This window comes from Fusarium keratoplasticum, chromosome 2 (assembly GCF_025433545.1).
Source record: "Fusarium keratoplasticum isolate Fu6.1 chromosome 2, whole genome shotgun sequence".
Taxonomy (NCBI): domain Eukaryota; kingdom Fungi; phylum Ascomycota; class Sordariomycetes; order Hypocreales; family Nectriaceae; genus Fusarium; species Fusarium keratoplasticum.
Genome location: NC_070530.1, coordinates 772,094 through 788,097, shown reverse-complemented (window position 1 = coordinate 788,097; position 16,004 = coordinate 772,094). Strand labels below are relative to the sequence as shown.

The 16,004-nt window shown below is 54.0% G+C and overlaps 4 protein-coding genes across 4 annotated transcripts; all 4 read left to right on the top strand.

The window, feature by feature from the left end:
- Nucleotides 1–987: 987 nt before the first annotated feature.
- Nucleotides 988–6,553, top strand: NCS57_00215900 (uncharacterized protein; the record flags this gene model as incomplete). Its single annotated transcript, XM_053052194.1, has 3 exons — nucleotides 988–1,155; nucleotides 1,205–1,251; nucleotides 1,303–6,553. 3 exons carry the CDS (start codon nucleotides 988–990, stop codon nucleotides 6,551–6,553), a joined length of 5,466 nt encoding a protein of 1,821 aa, XP_052917440.1.
- Nucleotides 6,554–7,490: 937 nt separating this feature from the next.
- On the top strand, nucleotides 7,491–9,156 carry NCS57_00215800 (uncharacterized protein; the record flags this gene model as incomplete). Its single annotated transcript, XM_053052193.1, has 2 exons — nucleotides 7,491–8,058; nucleotides 8,114–9,156. The coding sequence occupies 2 exons, from the start codon at nucleotides 7,491–7,493 to the stop codon at nucleotides 9,154–9,156; spliced, it is 1,611 nt and encodes a 536-aa protein (XP_052917439.1).
- A 1,676-nt stretch (nucleotides 9,157–10,832) lies between these two features.
- On the top strand, nucleotides 10,833–13,089 carry NCS57_00215700 (Protein kinase domain-containing protein; the record flags this gene model as incomplete). The annotated part of the gene is made up of 4 exons (XM_053052192.1): nucleotides 10,833–10,914; nucleotides 10,994–11,024; nucleotides 11,081–11,397; nucleotides 11,447–13,089. 4 exons carry the CDS (start codon nucleotides 10,833–10,835, stop codon nucleotides 13,087–13,089), a joined length of 2,073 nt encoding a protein of 690 aa, XP_052917438.1.
- A 1,097-nt stretch (nucleotides 13,090–14,186) lies between these two features.
- On the top strand, nucleotides 14,187–15,648 carry NCS57_00215600 (Isocitrate dehydrogenase [NAD] subunit, mitochondrial; the record flags this gene model as incomplete). Its single annotated transcript, XM_053052191.1, has 4 exons — nucleotides 14,187–14,219; nucleotides 14,390–14,449; nucleotides 14,499–15,514; nucleotides 15,564–15,648. 4 exons carry the CDS (start codon nucleotides 14,187–14,189, stop codon nucleotides 15,646–15,648), a joined length of 1,194 nt encoding a protein of 397 aa, XP_052917437.1.
- Between the last annotated feature and the right edge of the window lie 356 nt (nucleotides 15,649–16,004).

The window sequence follows — 16,004 nt, the reverse complement described above, 5'->3', positions numbered from 1 at the left end:
AAGATTAGCAGCGCGATTGGGTGCAGTGAGGACAGGGTATCTTGATGCTAGGAGCTTGAGGTCATCAGTGAATTTTTTTCAGTATCCATACCGGTGAGGTTATCCTTGGTGTGTCCTCATCAACACCTATTGGACCTATTTGCAAAATACCCAACCATCTTGCCCGGAAAAAGTGAAGATTTGGTGTATATACATCAAAGCCTTTTTAACTACGATTTTTCCTCGGCCGACAATGTGCGCCGAAGAGCCAGGTTCACGGAGCATTCGGTAGTGGACCAAGTCAACCCGACGTTTCCGGGCGTAACCCCCCCGTGTACAAGGCCGATCTTACACTCAGTCAGCAAAAACCTCAGAGCCGCATTCATGACCAAAGAGACTCTTGTGTCTCTTGGACCATCTGGATTCGTTTCACTTTAACGAGGCGTGTTGCTCTCTCTAACAGATCAGGAAACAACTACCCAAGCTCAGTCAATGCATGTAACGTTGAGCAATGCTGTCGCATGGTATCACTGCATGGGGTCAGTAGCTATTTCATGCTTGTTCTGTCAAGCAGATGATGGCTTGCGCCCATGTCCAACCTTGAGTAGCTGAAGCATATCATGCAGATCACTTTACCTGCGCAATATCAAAGGACATGAATTCAGGATCCAAAGTCATCAAGCCTGCCAAACTTCTTACCTACACCATCATAGCTGACACGCATCATCTTCAGCCTTCTAATCCATTCTCTTGGGTTATCCAGAGCGGTGTCACGTGATAGTACCGCTTAGTCATGTGCTTGCCCGCGTCACGATATGGTTGACTTGGAGATTGGGCCAAAGCACTAGGAACAACTCGTCATTTGGGGTTGCCTGCGCTGCGGGCTATTAGAAATTCGAGTTCCTAAATCGCCACAAGAAACTCTTTCTGAATCCATCTTCCGCTTCATATCCCCCCGTGTTCTGCTTTCCTCGCATCTTTTAGCCCAGCCAAGCCGACACCAACAGCATGGCTGCCCCCTCGTCCCAGGAGCGGGAGCTACAGCTCCTGGACAAGGTGGAGTTGAAGATCCTAGCTGTTGCTAACAAGGAGACGAAACTTCATGAGCTCCTGCAGCGCTATCTTGCGCCAGTTCTTCTCAAGGCTGCCAGTGAACATGTCCCAGTCAGACGCAAAGTGAGCCATCCAGATCGCCCCAGCAGTGACACGTGCTGAATCCGTACAGGTGCTGCAAATGTTTGCTATGCTTAAGACGTTCATTCAAGCTCCAGAGTATGGATAAGATACCATCGGTTCAAGGAGAGAGGTACTGATCAAGTTTAGGGTTGTCCTACCCGTGGGAGCGCTTCTCGATCAGTACAAGGCCAACGACTCCTCATTGGTCAAGCAGCTCGATATCTCGGGCATCCAGCACAGCATAGAGCGTCTAGATGACCATGAGAGGAGAGAACTGATTCCCAAGGCTCTGAAAGGCTTTGCCAAGGATGAAGGTCAAGCTAGGGCTGGTCCCTTCTTCAACATCATTCTTCGCCTTCTCCTGGACGTCCGGATACCTCCCAGAGGCAGCAAGGATGATGAAAACTTTCGAGAGTTCATCGGTCTCTCCGATGAGGCTGATGCAAAGTTTCTCGCCGACATGATCACTGTGTTCATTCGACTCCGGCCACCCCCATCAGGTGCAAACTGGGCAACGGCGAATCCTACCGTGTCAACCGAGGAACTCGTGTCGCTTGGCCTGGATAACCCGGAGTGGCAGAAGGTCATTGGGCGACTATCTGAGGTGAAGCGCAAGCTTGTCGCGTTTCTCGCTAGTGGTGCCTTCACCGACCAGGAGAAGTTCCTGCCTACGCTCTACGCTGCATCCAATTTCGACAACAGAGTGGCATCCTCGGCTGAGGAAGTCCTCAAGAGAAGCTCCGTTTCTATGGAGGATGAAGCTCTTGTGCAGCGCCTGTTCCAAGCACACTCGGTATTACCGGCAGCATATCGAATCCGCATCCTCAACATGCTCTCCAAGTCGGAAATTTCAGCCACCATGTCGGATGACATTATGAATGTGGTCAAGCTCAACTTTGCAACACCGGTGACAGACGATTCTTCGAGTCTGAACCTGTACCCCAAGAGCGCACTGGAGAAGTCCAGACTCCATAACGCTACATTCCAATATCTTGCCTGGCTGGCCCGCGTCGGACCTTCGCAGCACAAATTCGTCATTGCTGCACCTGTCACCAACGCCATGGTTGACTTCATCGAGGCCAGCGGCTGGCCCATCCCAACGCAGACTTCAAGTGACGATATTGCGCTTCGGTCCCAGGCATATGAGACGATTGGTGTGCTTGCCAAAAGCGCCGATATGCCCCTTATTGCCCGTGTAGGGCTTGCCGGCTGGCTCTTCCGGTCACTGTCGGAAGATCCTCACAACGATACGGTCGTTAACATTGACAGTGCTCTTTCCAGCATGGCGACATGTATTTCGCCAACCACTGGCAGTGCGTCTGCCACGTTGAAAGAGATGCTTCTGCAGTACATGTCTCTGTCTGAAGACGCCCCGGCTCGTCGTAGTACGCGCCATGCCGTTGTCAAGTGGGCCAACCAATGCCTTGAATTCTCCGACGTCGTCGGTCGTTTCATCGATATCATTGCGATCGGAGCGCGTTCAGACGAGCGAAGCGATGTCATTGAGCAAGGGCAAAGAGGTCTTGATCCTTGGACTTACTATGCACATGTCGATAAGAGCCCCTCCCTCCCGGACTGGAAGGACATGGTGGTTGCCTTCTTTGGTTCTAAGATGAGCCCGGAGATTCGTCAAGAATCGCCATCTCCACCTGACCTCACTGATGGATTCTCTCCCTTTGAGAATTTCCAAGGCTCTTGGGGAGGGGCTATTCCGGTTGCCCTGCGGTATTGCAGGAATATAATGTTCCTCACAGCCCTCGACGATTTCAAGGTTGAGCCCAACTGGGTGCAAGCACTTGATGCTCGGGTCAAGACGGATATCAAGACACGGGAAAAGATTCGTGCGTACCTGCATACGGTTGACAGCCGCTTTGTGACCTGGTACCTGAAGTCATGCCTCGACGGCATCCATCGCACCGACATTCCTATCACAGAGGAGTGCATTCGATGCTTTGTCGATGTGGCTTCTCTCAGCCCCAGCAGCGCCTTGAGTCCCCTGGTTGGTCTCGCTGATAACCTCTTGCCTTTGGTAAAGTCAAACAGCAGGGAGATCCAGTCACTTGCCGCCCGGGCCATGGGCATTCTTGTGTCGCATTTCTCCAACTCCCAAGAAACAGTAGAGGCCTGCCTGAGGACTCTTGTTGCGCCTCTCGAGCGTGCCCACGAAGCTATTGGAGGCGACTTGAATGTTGCCGAGGGATGTCTGCTGGCATACAGTTACGTTTGCTCGCGGTGCATCTACTATGGGCAGCCTTTGCCATCGGATATCCAGTACCCTTTGCGCTTTTTGGCAGGCGAGCACATCCCATCATCTCTCTACGATGCTGCCCTCGAAGCATTCGCTCAACTGTGGACCGCCGGTCTCGCCATCCCCCAGCCTGAGGGTGATGATTCTCTTGAGAAGGTGACCAAGAAGCTTGTCACCCAGGCAAAGACGGGTAATGAGAAGGCGATCACAGCGCTTGGACGATTGGCTGCCGGTCTTGAGAAAATCGACGAGGATGCAAGCCCGGAGAGCGATGATGGCTGGTCTCATGGAGTTATCGGCGGCATTCTCAAGGAGCTCTTTACACTTCACGAGATGAAGCAAGTCGAGATCCAGTTCACGGTGGGAGATGCCATCACCGCAACACTCGCTCGATGGGATTCCGACTACGTTAAGCTTACTCTAGACGTTGAGCCGCGCGCCTCTCTTGAGGGGCGTGGAGGGTCACGAGGATCACGCCTCACTGCTGTCCTCAACAAGCTCTTTGCAGATGTCAAGGGCACGAAGCCGGCGCTGCTCAAGGCGTCTGGCATCTGGCTCTTCTGCCTCGTCCAATACTGTTCGCATCTGGACCAAGTTCAGTCCAGACTGCGGGAAGTCCAGGCTGCATTCATGAGGCTTCTCAGTGCACGGGATGAGCTCGTACAAGAGACAGCGTCTCGTGGCTTGTCACTGGTGTACGAGCGTGGTGATGCTGACCTGAAGAGCGCCCTGGTCAAGGACTTGGTATCCGCTTTCACTGGTTCTGGGACTCAGCTCAAGGTCGAGGGAGAAACGGAACTATTCGAACCAGGTGCTCTCCCAACTGGGGAGGGTAACTCCATTACGTCCTACAAGGACATCGTTAACCTGGCGAACGAGGTTGGCGATCAGAGACTTGTTTACAAGTTCATGTCTCTCGCTGCCAACGCCGCAACTTGGTCGACTCGATCAGCTTTCGGTCGCTTCGGATTGAGCAACATCCTCTCGGAGTCGGAGGTTGACCCCAAACTGTATCCCAAGCTTTACCGCTACCGGTTCGATCCCAACAAGAACGTCCAAAAATCCATGGACGACATTTGGAAGGCTCTTGTCAAGGATTCCGGGTCAGTTGTCGACACCCATTTCGATGCCATTATGGATGACCTGGTGAAAAGCATCCTGGGTAGAGAGTGGCGCATGCGAGAAGCAAGCTGTGCTGCTATTTCCGACCTTATCCAGGGACAACCATTCCCCAAGTACGGAAAGTACTATCGCGACATCTGGACGGTGGCATTGAAGGTCCTGGATGATGTCAAGGGAAGTGTTAGAGAAGCAGCCTTGAAGCTCTGCATGGCTCTCTCGAATGGTCTTGTTCGACAACTTGAAGAGGGAAGCAATGGATCTGCTGCTGAAGCTATGATGAAGGAAGCGCTTCCGTTTCTTCTATCAGATAAGGGCGTCGAGAGCTCAGTCAAGGAGGTCCAAATGTTTGCAACCATTACGGTCATCAAAATCACCAAGCAAGGAGGCAAGGCTCTGCGACCATTCATTCCCGAGATGGTACCCCAACTCCTCGGACTCCTCAGCTCAATTGAGCCTGATGCGATCAACTGGCATTACCAGAGAGCTGGGGAGGACAGTCGAGATCAGATCGATAAGCTGCGGTCCCAGATGGTAGACCAGTCCCCCATCTCCGAGGCTATCGAGAATTCGCTTCGGTTCATCAATGCGGAGGTCATGACGGAGCTGGCGCCTCAACTCGAGTCCTCGATCAAGAAGGCCATTGGTATGCCCACCAAAATTGGCTGCAGCCGAGTGTTGACGACGTTGTTCACACGCCACACGAACGATGTGAAGTCTGTTAGCGGGCGTTTTCTTCGTATCATGGAGAAGCAAACGTTGGATAAGAACGACGAAGTCAGCCAAGCGTATGCTCGTGCTACAGCGTACATCATCAGGACAGCTCCAGAATCGGCTAGGAGCCGATTCTGCCAACATGTCGTCGATGTGTACTTCCAGGCTGAGGAGGAGTCACGCCGTCAAAAGATTGCAGATGTGATTGTGGCACTGGCTAAGGTCTCGCCAGATCACTTTACTGCGCTGGAGACAAAGCTACTTCCATTCTCCTACCTAGGATCTCACGATACAGATGAGTATACCAGCAAGGTGTTCAAGGAGGTTTGGAGTCAGCATGCCGGAAGCAGTCGAACCGTCGTCCGCTACGTCCCAGAGATCGTTGCTCTGGTTGAAAGATGCTTGGACACAGCGCAATGGGCGCTCCGGCACGGTGGAGCCTTTACGGTAGCAGCGATGGTGTCGGATGTTGCGAGTGCGAGCGACGCCAGCGGTCAGATCAGCGATGGCAACTTGGCTAAGATCTGGCCCGTCTTCGACAAGACTCTAGCCCTGAAGACCTTCCCTGGAAAAGAGAAGCTGCTCGAATCCTTCCCGAAGTTTGTCGAAAAGGGGCGGGCCTTGTGGACGACGGACTCTAAGATTGCGGCGCAGATGAAGAAGGTTGCGTTGCGAGAAGCCAAGCGAAACAATGATGAGTATCGCGTCCCTGCTTTCCGTTGCCTGTGGGAATTCGCCAAGGCCAGGGATGATCTCGATCTCCTCGATGAGATTGCCGAGATTGTGACGCCACACCTTGAAGAGCTGGGAGACGAGAACAAGATGGAGGTTGATTCCAAGGAAGAGCTAGTGGAGAAGACGGCGTCAAATGGCCTGGAGGCTATCGCTCGGGGATACAGCCGTGCCAGCATAAAGCAGGATTCCGTCGCTGTGCTCAACAGGATCATGAGTATTCTCAAGCCTCATCTGTCGAACCCAAAGTTCGCCTCAATCAAACGCCAAGTCTGGTATGAGTGCGTCCGCGACTTGATGCAAGACGCCGAGTCTCTCTGTTCATCAGATAACGATGCAGAGGGCGTTTCGCTCACATATCTCCTGAGCCTGGACATTGACCTAGTCGACACGGGCACAGAGGCACAGAGAGTCATGAGAGCAAAGGCCATCGGCGCTACAATGAAGGCCAAGGCAAGGGGTGTGTTTGGGCAAGCTGGTCCCAACTGGGATCAGATGAGGGAAATGGTGAGCAAAGCGCTGGAAGCAGAGCGATCATTGGAAGTTCAGAAGGTGTTGAAGGAAGTTCGTACTTCATTGGATTAGAATAGAAGGCAGACGAAGTATCCATTGGTAGATAGAAGAGGATAGCGAATCACATAGCGTAGGTACTGTTATGATATTAACGAGGCAGTTTCACTATTTCTGATCTTTTCAAGTATGAATCAACTTGATTAACCGTACAGAAGCAAATGATTCCTTCTTCAGTCAGCCTTAATTAGGACTCAGATGATATTGATGCGAAGTCGACAAGGCTCCATAAGACCAGGGGGCGGGAGCTTCAGAGTAACTCAACAGAAACAAAACGGCCGTAATACAATTGAAGCTCACATCCAAGCTTCAATAACACAACACGAGGTCAACAGAGTTTGTAACCGCTAGAGGTGTTCATGATGCAGCCCTGAGATCTCAAAGTGAACGTCTAGGGTAGCCCGGGCGTGTCCTCTATTCCCGTCGCGTCATCGATTTTCCGCCACCGCTCAATCGCCCTGGGAATTTGCCCCTCCATCCCACCGAGGGCGCTGAAAGCACTAAACCCCACTGGCCCAGTTGCGTCACTGTGGTTGGGTGCCTGTCCATCTTTTGATGTCTGTGCTTCACTTGATGGACTGGCTTTCACCTTGACACTTCCGCATCACCAACCGTCTCGTTTGTGGTTAAAGATGCACACATAACCACGCGAGAAAGACCGTCTTTGACTCTGACGCGTTTGGAAGTTGCGAGCTGAATCAGCCATCAACCGAAAGGGTGCCCACTCTTGTCAAGCATCCTCCTACTTCCCCGCCGTTTGCGTAGCGGGGCATCGACTTCGCTTCCACTCGAGAGCTTCACCGAACCTTACGATATCGCACCAAGAACCTTACCACGACTACCTTTTCACGCTCTAACACCTTGACGATTACAAGACACCCGAGGCCTCCTCTCCCATACACCGCGAAGAAACACACCGACATCCACCGCTGTGCTGGGAGCGTCGCCGATCATGGACGACAACATCTCCACCTTTATCGCCATCACGGGCGCAAACGCCGATGTCGCCCGTAGTTTCCTCGAGATGACTGCGGGCAACTTTGAGCGTGCCATCGAGCTCTTTTACGAGAACCCTGACCTTGCTTCCGGTGTGGGAGCTGGTCTTTCAGCGAACACTGCATCAACGAACCAGCCCGCGCCCGCGACCGCACCCGCCCGAGGCAACATTGGGAGACAAGACTCGGACGGCATCATTCATATCGACAGTGATGAAGATGAGGATATGCAGTTTGAGGAGGATAGCGACCGGGAGGAGGAGAACCAGCGAGCCGCGGCCGCTCAGGCGGCAGCCCTGGCACAAGAGGAGGAGGACATGGCTATGGCCAAGCGGCTGCAGGAGGAGCTTTACCAAGAAAACCACGGCTCTGGATCGGGGGCCGCCGGCGATGTGAGAGCACCCATTGCGCGAACCACCGAAACACTTGTGGCTCCTGGTTGGGGCGGCGGCGAGCACGATGATGGGATGGAAGCAGCTTTCTTGGAGGAGCTGCGACGGCGGCGACAACAGGCAGCTAACGCATGTAAGTGCAGGACCTGAACTTTAAACCCGTTATTCTACTGACACGCACAACACAGCTCGTACTGGTGGACCATTTTCACAGCAAATATGGGGCGATCCCGAGCGTCGTCCTACTCAGTCGACCGAGAATGGCTCCCACGCAAGACGGCTCGAGGACCTGTTTCGACCCCCATACGATCTTATGGCGCGTATGACCTGGGATGAGGCCCGTACGCTTGGCAAAGAAGACAAGAAATGGATCATGGTTAATCTCCAGGATATGAACGACTTCAACTGCCAAGCCTTGAACCGGGACATCTGGAAGGACAAGGCTGTTAAGGACTTGATTTCGGAAAACTTCATCTTCCTGCAGTACGACAAGGACTTTCCTGATGCCGAAGAGTTTATCACTTTTTACTTCCCCAACCAGTCCCACGAGAATCCCGACAATTACCCTCATGTCTCCATTATCGACCCGCGAACTGGCGAACAGGTCAAGGTCTGGAGCGGTAGACCATTCCCCAGCGCCGGGGACTTTCACGCCGAGGTTGCTGAGTTTTTGGATCGGTACAGCTTGGCCGCCAACAGCAAGAACCCGGTGGCCAAGTCAACAGCCCGGAAGCCAAAGCATGTGGACGTAGAGCGCATGACAGAGGAGGAGATGCTGGAAATGGCCCTGAGGAACAGCTTGGAGGGCGCTTCTGGAAGCCAAGGATCGAGTGCGACACCGAATGTTCATGACCCCGATGCCTTGACAAAGTCACCAGGACCAGCGGATGTTGGCAAGGGCAAGGAGCCTGAGGCGCCAGTTGAGCAAAACCCTTGGGCTTTGATCTCCAGCACAAACCCACATACAGAGCCAGAGAACAACCCTGCTACAACCACTCGAATCCAGTTCCGACACCCTACCGGCCGTGTTATCCGACGATTTAACCTCCAAGACTCAGTACGCCGGATCTACGAGTGGCTCAAGGCTGAGCCTCTGGAGGGCAAGGATGGAATCGAGTTTGAGCTCAAGAAGATGCCACAGGGCCAGGATCTCCTGGAGAGCCTGGATGCGACCATCGCAGACACTGGGCTGAAGCAAGGGACAGTGATGATCGAGTTCATCGAGGACTAAGGCTGATGTTTTTTTCCTTCTTGATGCGAGAATGATTTCGTCTTTTCACAAGGCCATGCATGGACAACAGCAGGCATTTGCAGATAGATCAGTATCGGAGCCATTGGAGTGAATTGGACTGGACTGGCTGCGGCCAGAGGTGCAGGCATGTTCTGACTCCTTCCGGGGGGCATCTTACTGGGATTGTTTTACGGTATTACCATGGAGATTGGGTTGGGAGGCTCATGTCGTTAGACACTTTTGCTCTCATGATTCAGCGGCGACGGGAACCAAGGACGAGGTGGATGGTAGCTAGGCAATGAAACGAGCATGATCGACTCGATGTTGACCTAATGAAGCTGTTTCTCGATAGCCAACGATTTGAGTGATGTTTGTGAGGCATGTTTGGAGCGTACAAGCCAACCAGAAGATAATCTCCCGCAGCCAACGAATGGCCGAGACTCAGCTTCAGCCTCAAATGTCGAGTAATTTCCCTCATCAGCTTTCGCCTCTCTCGAATCTTGTGGCCCTATCTGTTGGAGGTGAGATGATGCACAGAGGTGCTAGTCTGAGCGGGCGTGGTCCAATCACAGAGAGTCAAAACGGTCCGTCGAAGGTGTTTCAGCATGAAGAAGAGGGCGACCAATCAGATGTCCCAACCTGGCGGAGAGTGAGATGCAAAGGTTCTCTGACAAATGCTCTCTTCATGCAGAGCATCAGTTGTGCCCAACGCAGCTTTGCATGGATGGAAACCTTGCATTCTCCTGCCTGGAGCATGAACTGAGGCTGAGCTGGAGACCTACGTACCTATGGAGATGGAGGCCAGTGCGGGGAGATTTCCAGCGATACAGCGGCGGCCCCTCCGTGTTGCTCTAGCTGCTAATGGCCGATGGATGACAGGGGCCGCTCGTTGACCCCCTCCCGCTTCGAGGTCGCACCAGGAACGGCCGTGAGCAGATGACAATGGATGTGGATGGATGATGGATGGTGGATGGGATGGAAGGCGCGGTTAGGTAGCAGGTGTTGCTCCCTCAGCAACCCCACCTTGACCTCTGCCTGTGCTGCCATGGATCTGATGTAAACACCCAGCAACAGCCAGCCGTTTCACAGTGGGAGGGTGCTTCTGCTTCTCTAGCTCAATTTAGCTTATTACAGGCTGGGCAGGTGCTGTAGCTTGCGCACCGTAGGCGGGGATTGGTTCTCGTTTCGAGCTGAATGCCCAGGCACCCCGACGGGAGTTTTTTCTTCCTCCTGGAGCAATCAATCTCCCTTCCAATTCTTTTTATCCTTTCTTCTTCTTCTACTTCTTAGCATCGCTCTTTCCCCTCCCTTTCTTTACTTGTTCTCCCTTGGCGGAACCTGCGAGACTGTTTGTTGTTTACGACAGGCACATGATCCGAGACATCTTAGGACGGCGCCTCTTTTTTTGGTGGGGTTAGAAATCGACACCGCCAACTACGAATATCCCACTTCCCAGCTCGACTCGATCCAAACTCGGCACCCTCCTTCGATAGCGCCTGCGGTGTGAAGCTCGAGACGTCGTCATCTGCTCGGAGAAAGCGATCCAACTCGAGCGGAAACTGAGCCAGCGATCAGCACACGAGAGGGCTGTAAGCGCCCATAGGAAGTCGACGTGGGACAGGCATATTATCACGGCCCAAAGCGAACCAAGACTTGTACACCGACCGAAGCACACGATGGCCGACCACGAGAGGGACATGGACGAGGCGAATGAGGCGCTCGACCCGGAGCTTCTCTACTCCAAGGAATACTGCATTGGTTAGTGTGGACATGGTCCCTTTATGAGCAATATCAGGTCTCGTGGACGCTGTGAAGGACCTCCACTGACATTTCCCAGGTGGTGGCAGTTTTGGCAAGGTCTACAAAGGGTATACAAAACTCTGCATTCTGCCATCTTGATCTGGGAACTGATAAACCACCGCAGAGTTGATAAGCGCACCGGTCAGGCAGTCGCGATCAAAGTTATCGACATCGAGAGCGCTGAGGACGAGGTGGAGGATATTATCCAGGAGATCGCCATTCTGTCTGAGTTGCAATCCCCATATGTCACCAAGTACTATGGATCATATGCAAAAGGCGCCGAGCTATGGATCGTGATGGAGTTTTGCTCCGGTGGGAGCTGCGCCGACCTGATGAAGCCAGGGCTGATCGGAGAGGACTACATCGCCATCATTGTGCGGGAGCTGTTGCAGGGATTGGACTATCTCCACACAGACAAGAAGCTGCACCGCGATGTCAAGGGTGAGTTGGGTCAAGCTTATGTGGCATGCGGGACTGACAGTCTTCACAGCTGCCAACGTACTGCTCAGCAGCAACGGGCAGGTGAAGCTCGCCGACTTTGGCGTCTCGGGACAGCTCTCCGCCACCATGACCAAGAAGAACACCTTTGTCGGTACTCCCTTCTGGATGGCTCCGGAGGTTATCAAACAATCCGGATACGACCACAAAGCTGATATCTGGTCCCTCGGCATCACGGCCCTCGAACTGGCCAACGGCGAACCGCCCTACGCCGATATTCACCCCATGAAGGTCCTCTTTCTTATCCCAAAGAATCCACCCCCGCGACTCGAAGGCAACTTCACCAAGGCTTTCAAGGAGTTTATCGAGCTATGCCTCCAGCGAGACCCCAAGGAGCGACCAACTGCGAAGGACCTGCTCCGGCACCCGTTTATTAGACGAGCAAAGCGGACAACCTACCTAACCGAGCTGATCGAGAGACATACTCGATGGGCGGCTACTCACAAGAATGATGAGGAGGATAATTGGGATTCTAACCCCGGCCGAGCCCCGGCCGAGCGCGAGCGGGTAGATGAAGACATGTGGGACTTTGGCACCGTGAGACTTATTGGTGAGCGTGGAGGTATCGTCAACCGACCCAGTCTTAATCCTTTGGACGAGAGCGCAACAAACGCACGATCTTCGCGGCCACTGGAACCTGCTGACGACTATGGCGAGCGGCGACGTGAGGGAAGCCCAACAAAGGTGAAGGACTTTGCGTTTGAACCAAGCGAGACTGTCAAGGCGCCGAATCCAGGCTCTAGACAGTCCAGCCCTCAGCGCAAGGCTGTTCCACTGCAACAACCACAGTATCAGCAGCCTATGCCATCTCCTACCAGAGTACCACTTCCTCAGAGCCCGATGAAGCAGCTACCGAGAGACAACAACGAAACCCCGCGAGCACCACGGCCGATGCCGCCCCTACCAGTGGAGCAGTCACCAGACTACGATCGTGAACTACAAAGCCAGCTTCAGCGTGATCTGGGTAAGCTCAACCTGAACCTCGAAGGCAAGGCGAGCCCCCAGTTGTCATCATCGCAATGGCCAGTACCACCCACCCCGCCAGCACATACAGGCGGGCCACGGCCAATGCCCTCCAAGGTGACGCAGATAAGCCTGCCAGAAATACCCCCATATAGGGGTAGAACGCCTTCATCACAGCAAAGTCCCTCCCCGCAACCGACATCTTCGCAGCGACTTCCCACACATGTGGCAGTTCCAGCAGTAGCGCAGTGCCCTCGACCACTTTCCTCCAAGGCCCAGTCACCAGCCCTCCCTGAGTTTGCGACGGCCCCATCGTCATTCCCTGCGCCGGGACCAGCCAACCCGAACGGCGATTTGGATGCCCTTCACGATGTCATCTTCCCCGCGTTGGAGGAGGCGCTGAAGCGACGACAGATCAACCTTCAGCAGATGCACGGGCCATCACAATACCCGGCGCAAGGGACACCTCAGCAAGAACGAGCCGAGGCGGCGCACGAAAAGGTGCGGAGATTGGTGTACAAACTGGCATATGTCTGTAAGGAGATTGATCACTACGACAAGGCCGAGCCTGTAGGCATGGGCCGAGAGGCCGGAAGTTTCCTTGAAGGCCTCCTCGAGGAGATCTTGGTGAGAGTGGAGCCATTGGACGAGGATGAGGAAGTCCAAGCTTGAGGACGTGTACTTGTTGATGTCAGGAGCGAGAAGAGCGTGTGAGGAAGAATTTGAAGTCATTTTGGAGTTCTGGTCTGACATTGTATATGGCATGAAGGAGGAGTATGAGCCGGCTGGTTGAAGGACAAAAAGGATGAACCGGGAGGCCGGGATGAGTGTATCAAAGAGGGACAAGGCATGGCGAGGCAAAGACAGCGTGGATCAATGGTACTTGTGCTTAGACAGAATAAACCGAGCGGTTTGATTGCTTTTATGATGGACGAAATGGAATAGACAATGGATGTTATGCTGCTGCTTGTTTGGGAGATGGTGGTTAGGCGGTTGTTGGTGGAGCATGTGGCATGGATGAGGGGGACAGGATGGAGATGCTCCACATGCAACGATTCAGCGTGAGTAGAAACCATGATGGCGCCGTGACACGACCGAGGAAGATGTTTATTGATTTGGAGTTGGACGGTTGAATGCGGAAGCTGAGATGCGTCAATTGACACCAATACAGATGTAGAGGCGACTGTTTGCAGCTGCTGTCTCTTGGCTTTGGTGCTGGTCTGAAGCTGTGACGTCGTTGGAATTTGCATGGAAGGTCTAGAGTTTCGAAAGGCGGTCTCGGCCAAGTTTGAAACTAAACTTAAAGTAGCAACAAATCTAATGGCCCGACCCGGTCTCGCCGAGAAACTGGACCCTCATGCTGCCTATGCAGGACTAAAGCATCGGGCTGGGAGGCCCACTGTTCGCCGGGCAGCTCGGAACAAGCAGTCGCTCTCCGCTCGGAAAAAGGGCGGCGGCCGAACAGAGGTGTAAAAAAAAAAATAGGCTCGGTAATGGGGGCCTGGGAAGCTCGGCCAATGCGACACCAATAGCAGGGCAAAAGAGTGTATGGGAACCTTGGGCAACGGGAAACGGGCCATGCGCGATTTGAACTCTTTCTCTTTTTATTTTTCTACTCTCTGACATACATCTTCTTCATCCTTTCTCTCCCCATCTCCTCCTCCTGCTCGCGTGCGGCCCGCGGTTTAATTCCTTTCCTCCTCTTTGTCCTTCCCGTCCTCAAGAAAGCTCTCCCCTCTCCCTCTTCCTATCTATCCGCAACCGTCATCATGTTGTCGCGAGGATCTGTTCGATCGGCCCAGGTACGTTTATCTTTTCTCTAGTGATGCGGTCATGGCAGACTTGCGTCTTGGGGTATTTGGCAGAGATTGTGTGTGGGAGGGGTTTGTGAAGCGAAAATGGTGGCGGCATGGTGAATTGCATCATGTCATGATCATCACAGCCCGCGGTTAGGGCGACGCAACAAGATTAGGCGGGCTTGGAGCACAAGAAGATCTGGGAATGCCATGACTGCGACATTCGAGCTCATGATGTGAGAGAAACGCAATTGAGTGGTTTGCTAACGTGCTTCTTCTCTACAGCTGCTGCGCGGCGTGGCCCAGCAACCCCAGCTCGCCCGATCCTTCGCCACCGTCCAGTCCGACATCTTCAAGCCCGCCAAGTTCGGCGGCAAGTACACCGTCACCCTCATCCCCGGTGATGGTATCGGTACCGAGGTTGCCGAGTCGGTCAAGACCGTCTTCAAGGCCGACAACGTGCCCGTCGAGTGGGAGCAGGTCGAGGTGTCTGGCCTCGAGGGCGCCGGCCGCACCGAGGACGCCTTCCGCGAGTCGGTGGCCTCGCTCAAGCGCAACAAGCTCGGCCTCAAGGGCATCCTGCACACCCCCATCAGCCGATCCGGACACCAGAGCTTCAACGTCGCCATGCGCCAGGAGCTCGACATCTACGCCAGCATCAGTCTGATCAAGAACATCCCCGGCTACGAGACCCGCCACAAGGACGTCGACCTCTGCATCATCCGCGAGAACACCGAGGGCGAGTACTCTGGCCTCGAGCACCAGAGCGTCCCCGGTGTCGTCGAGTCGCTCAAGATCATCACCCGCGCAAAGTCGGAGCGCATCGCCAAGTTTGCTTTCAGCTTCGCCCTCGCCAACGGCCGCTCCAAGGTCACCTGCATCCACAAGGCCAACATCATGAAGCTGGCCGACGGTCTGTTCCGCAGCACCTTCCACCAGGTCGCCAAGGACTACCCCACCCTCGAGGTCAACGACATGATTGTCGACAACGCCTCCATGCAGGCTGTTTCCCGACCCCAGCAGTTCGACGTCATGGTCATGCCTAACCTTTACGGTGGTATCCTGTCCAACATTGGTGCCGCTCTTGTCGGTGGTCCCGGTATCGTCCCCGGCTGCAACATGGGCCGTGAGGTCGCCGTCTTCGAGCCCGGTTGCCGTCACGTCGGTCTCGACATCAAGGGCAAGGACCAGGCTAACCCTACCGCCATGCTCCTGTCCGGCAGCATGCTGCTGCGACACCTCGGTCTCGATGAGCATGCTAACCGCATCTCCAAGGCCACCTACGCCGTCATTGCCGAGGGGTAAGTTGTCTGTCCCATGTTATAGTGACAAAAGCTAACTGTTCAACAGCAAGGTCCGCACCCCCGATATGGGCGGCTCCTCCACCACCCACGAGTTCACCAAGGCCATCCTCGACAAGCTCGAGACTGTTTAAATCAAGCAACTTTTTGTGATATCCCCGGCCTAAACAACCTAACCTACCTCAACGCAATGTTTCCCTTTTTTTAAACTGCATTTTTTCGTCATTACCCCGTCCGTCGCGGGGGCAAACAAAGGAAGAAAGGAACCACCTATTTACAAACCGAACACTCGATCGAATATTAGACCTAGGAACGACCCGAGGGGAAAGGGCTCTGGCGGCATTTAGGCGTTCCGAGAGAGAAAAGGGGGTGTTTCTGGGGGGGAGCGACGCAGAGGAAGAAGAGGAGCAGCTCTTCGATTATCGCTGAGAGAGCGAGCGCGAAAGGGGGAGGTTGTACGTGTAACATGACCTTGATAGCAGTGGAATTG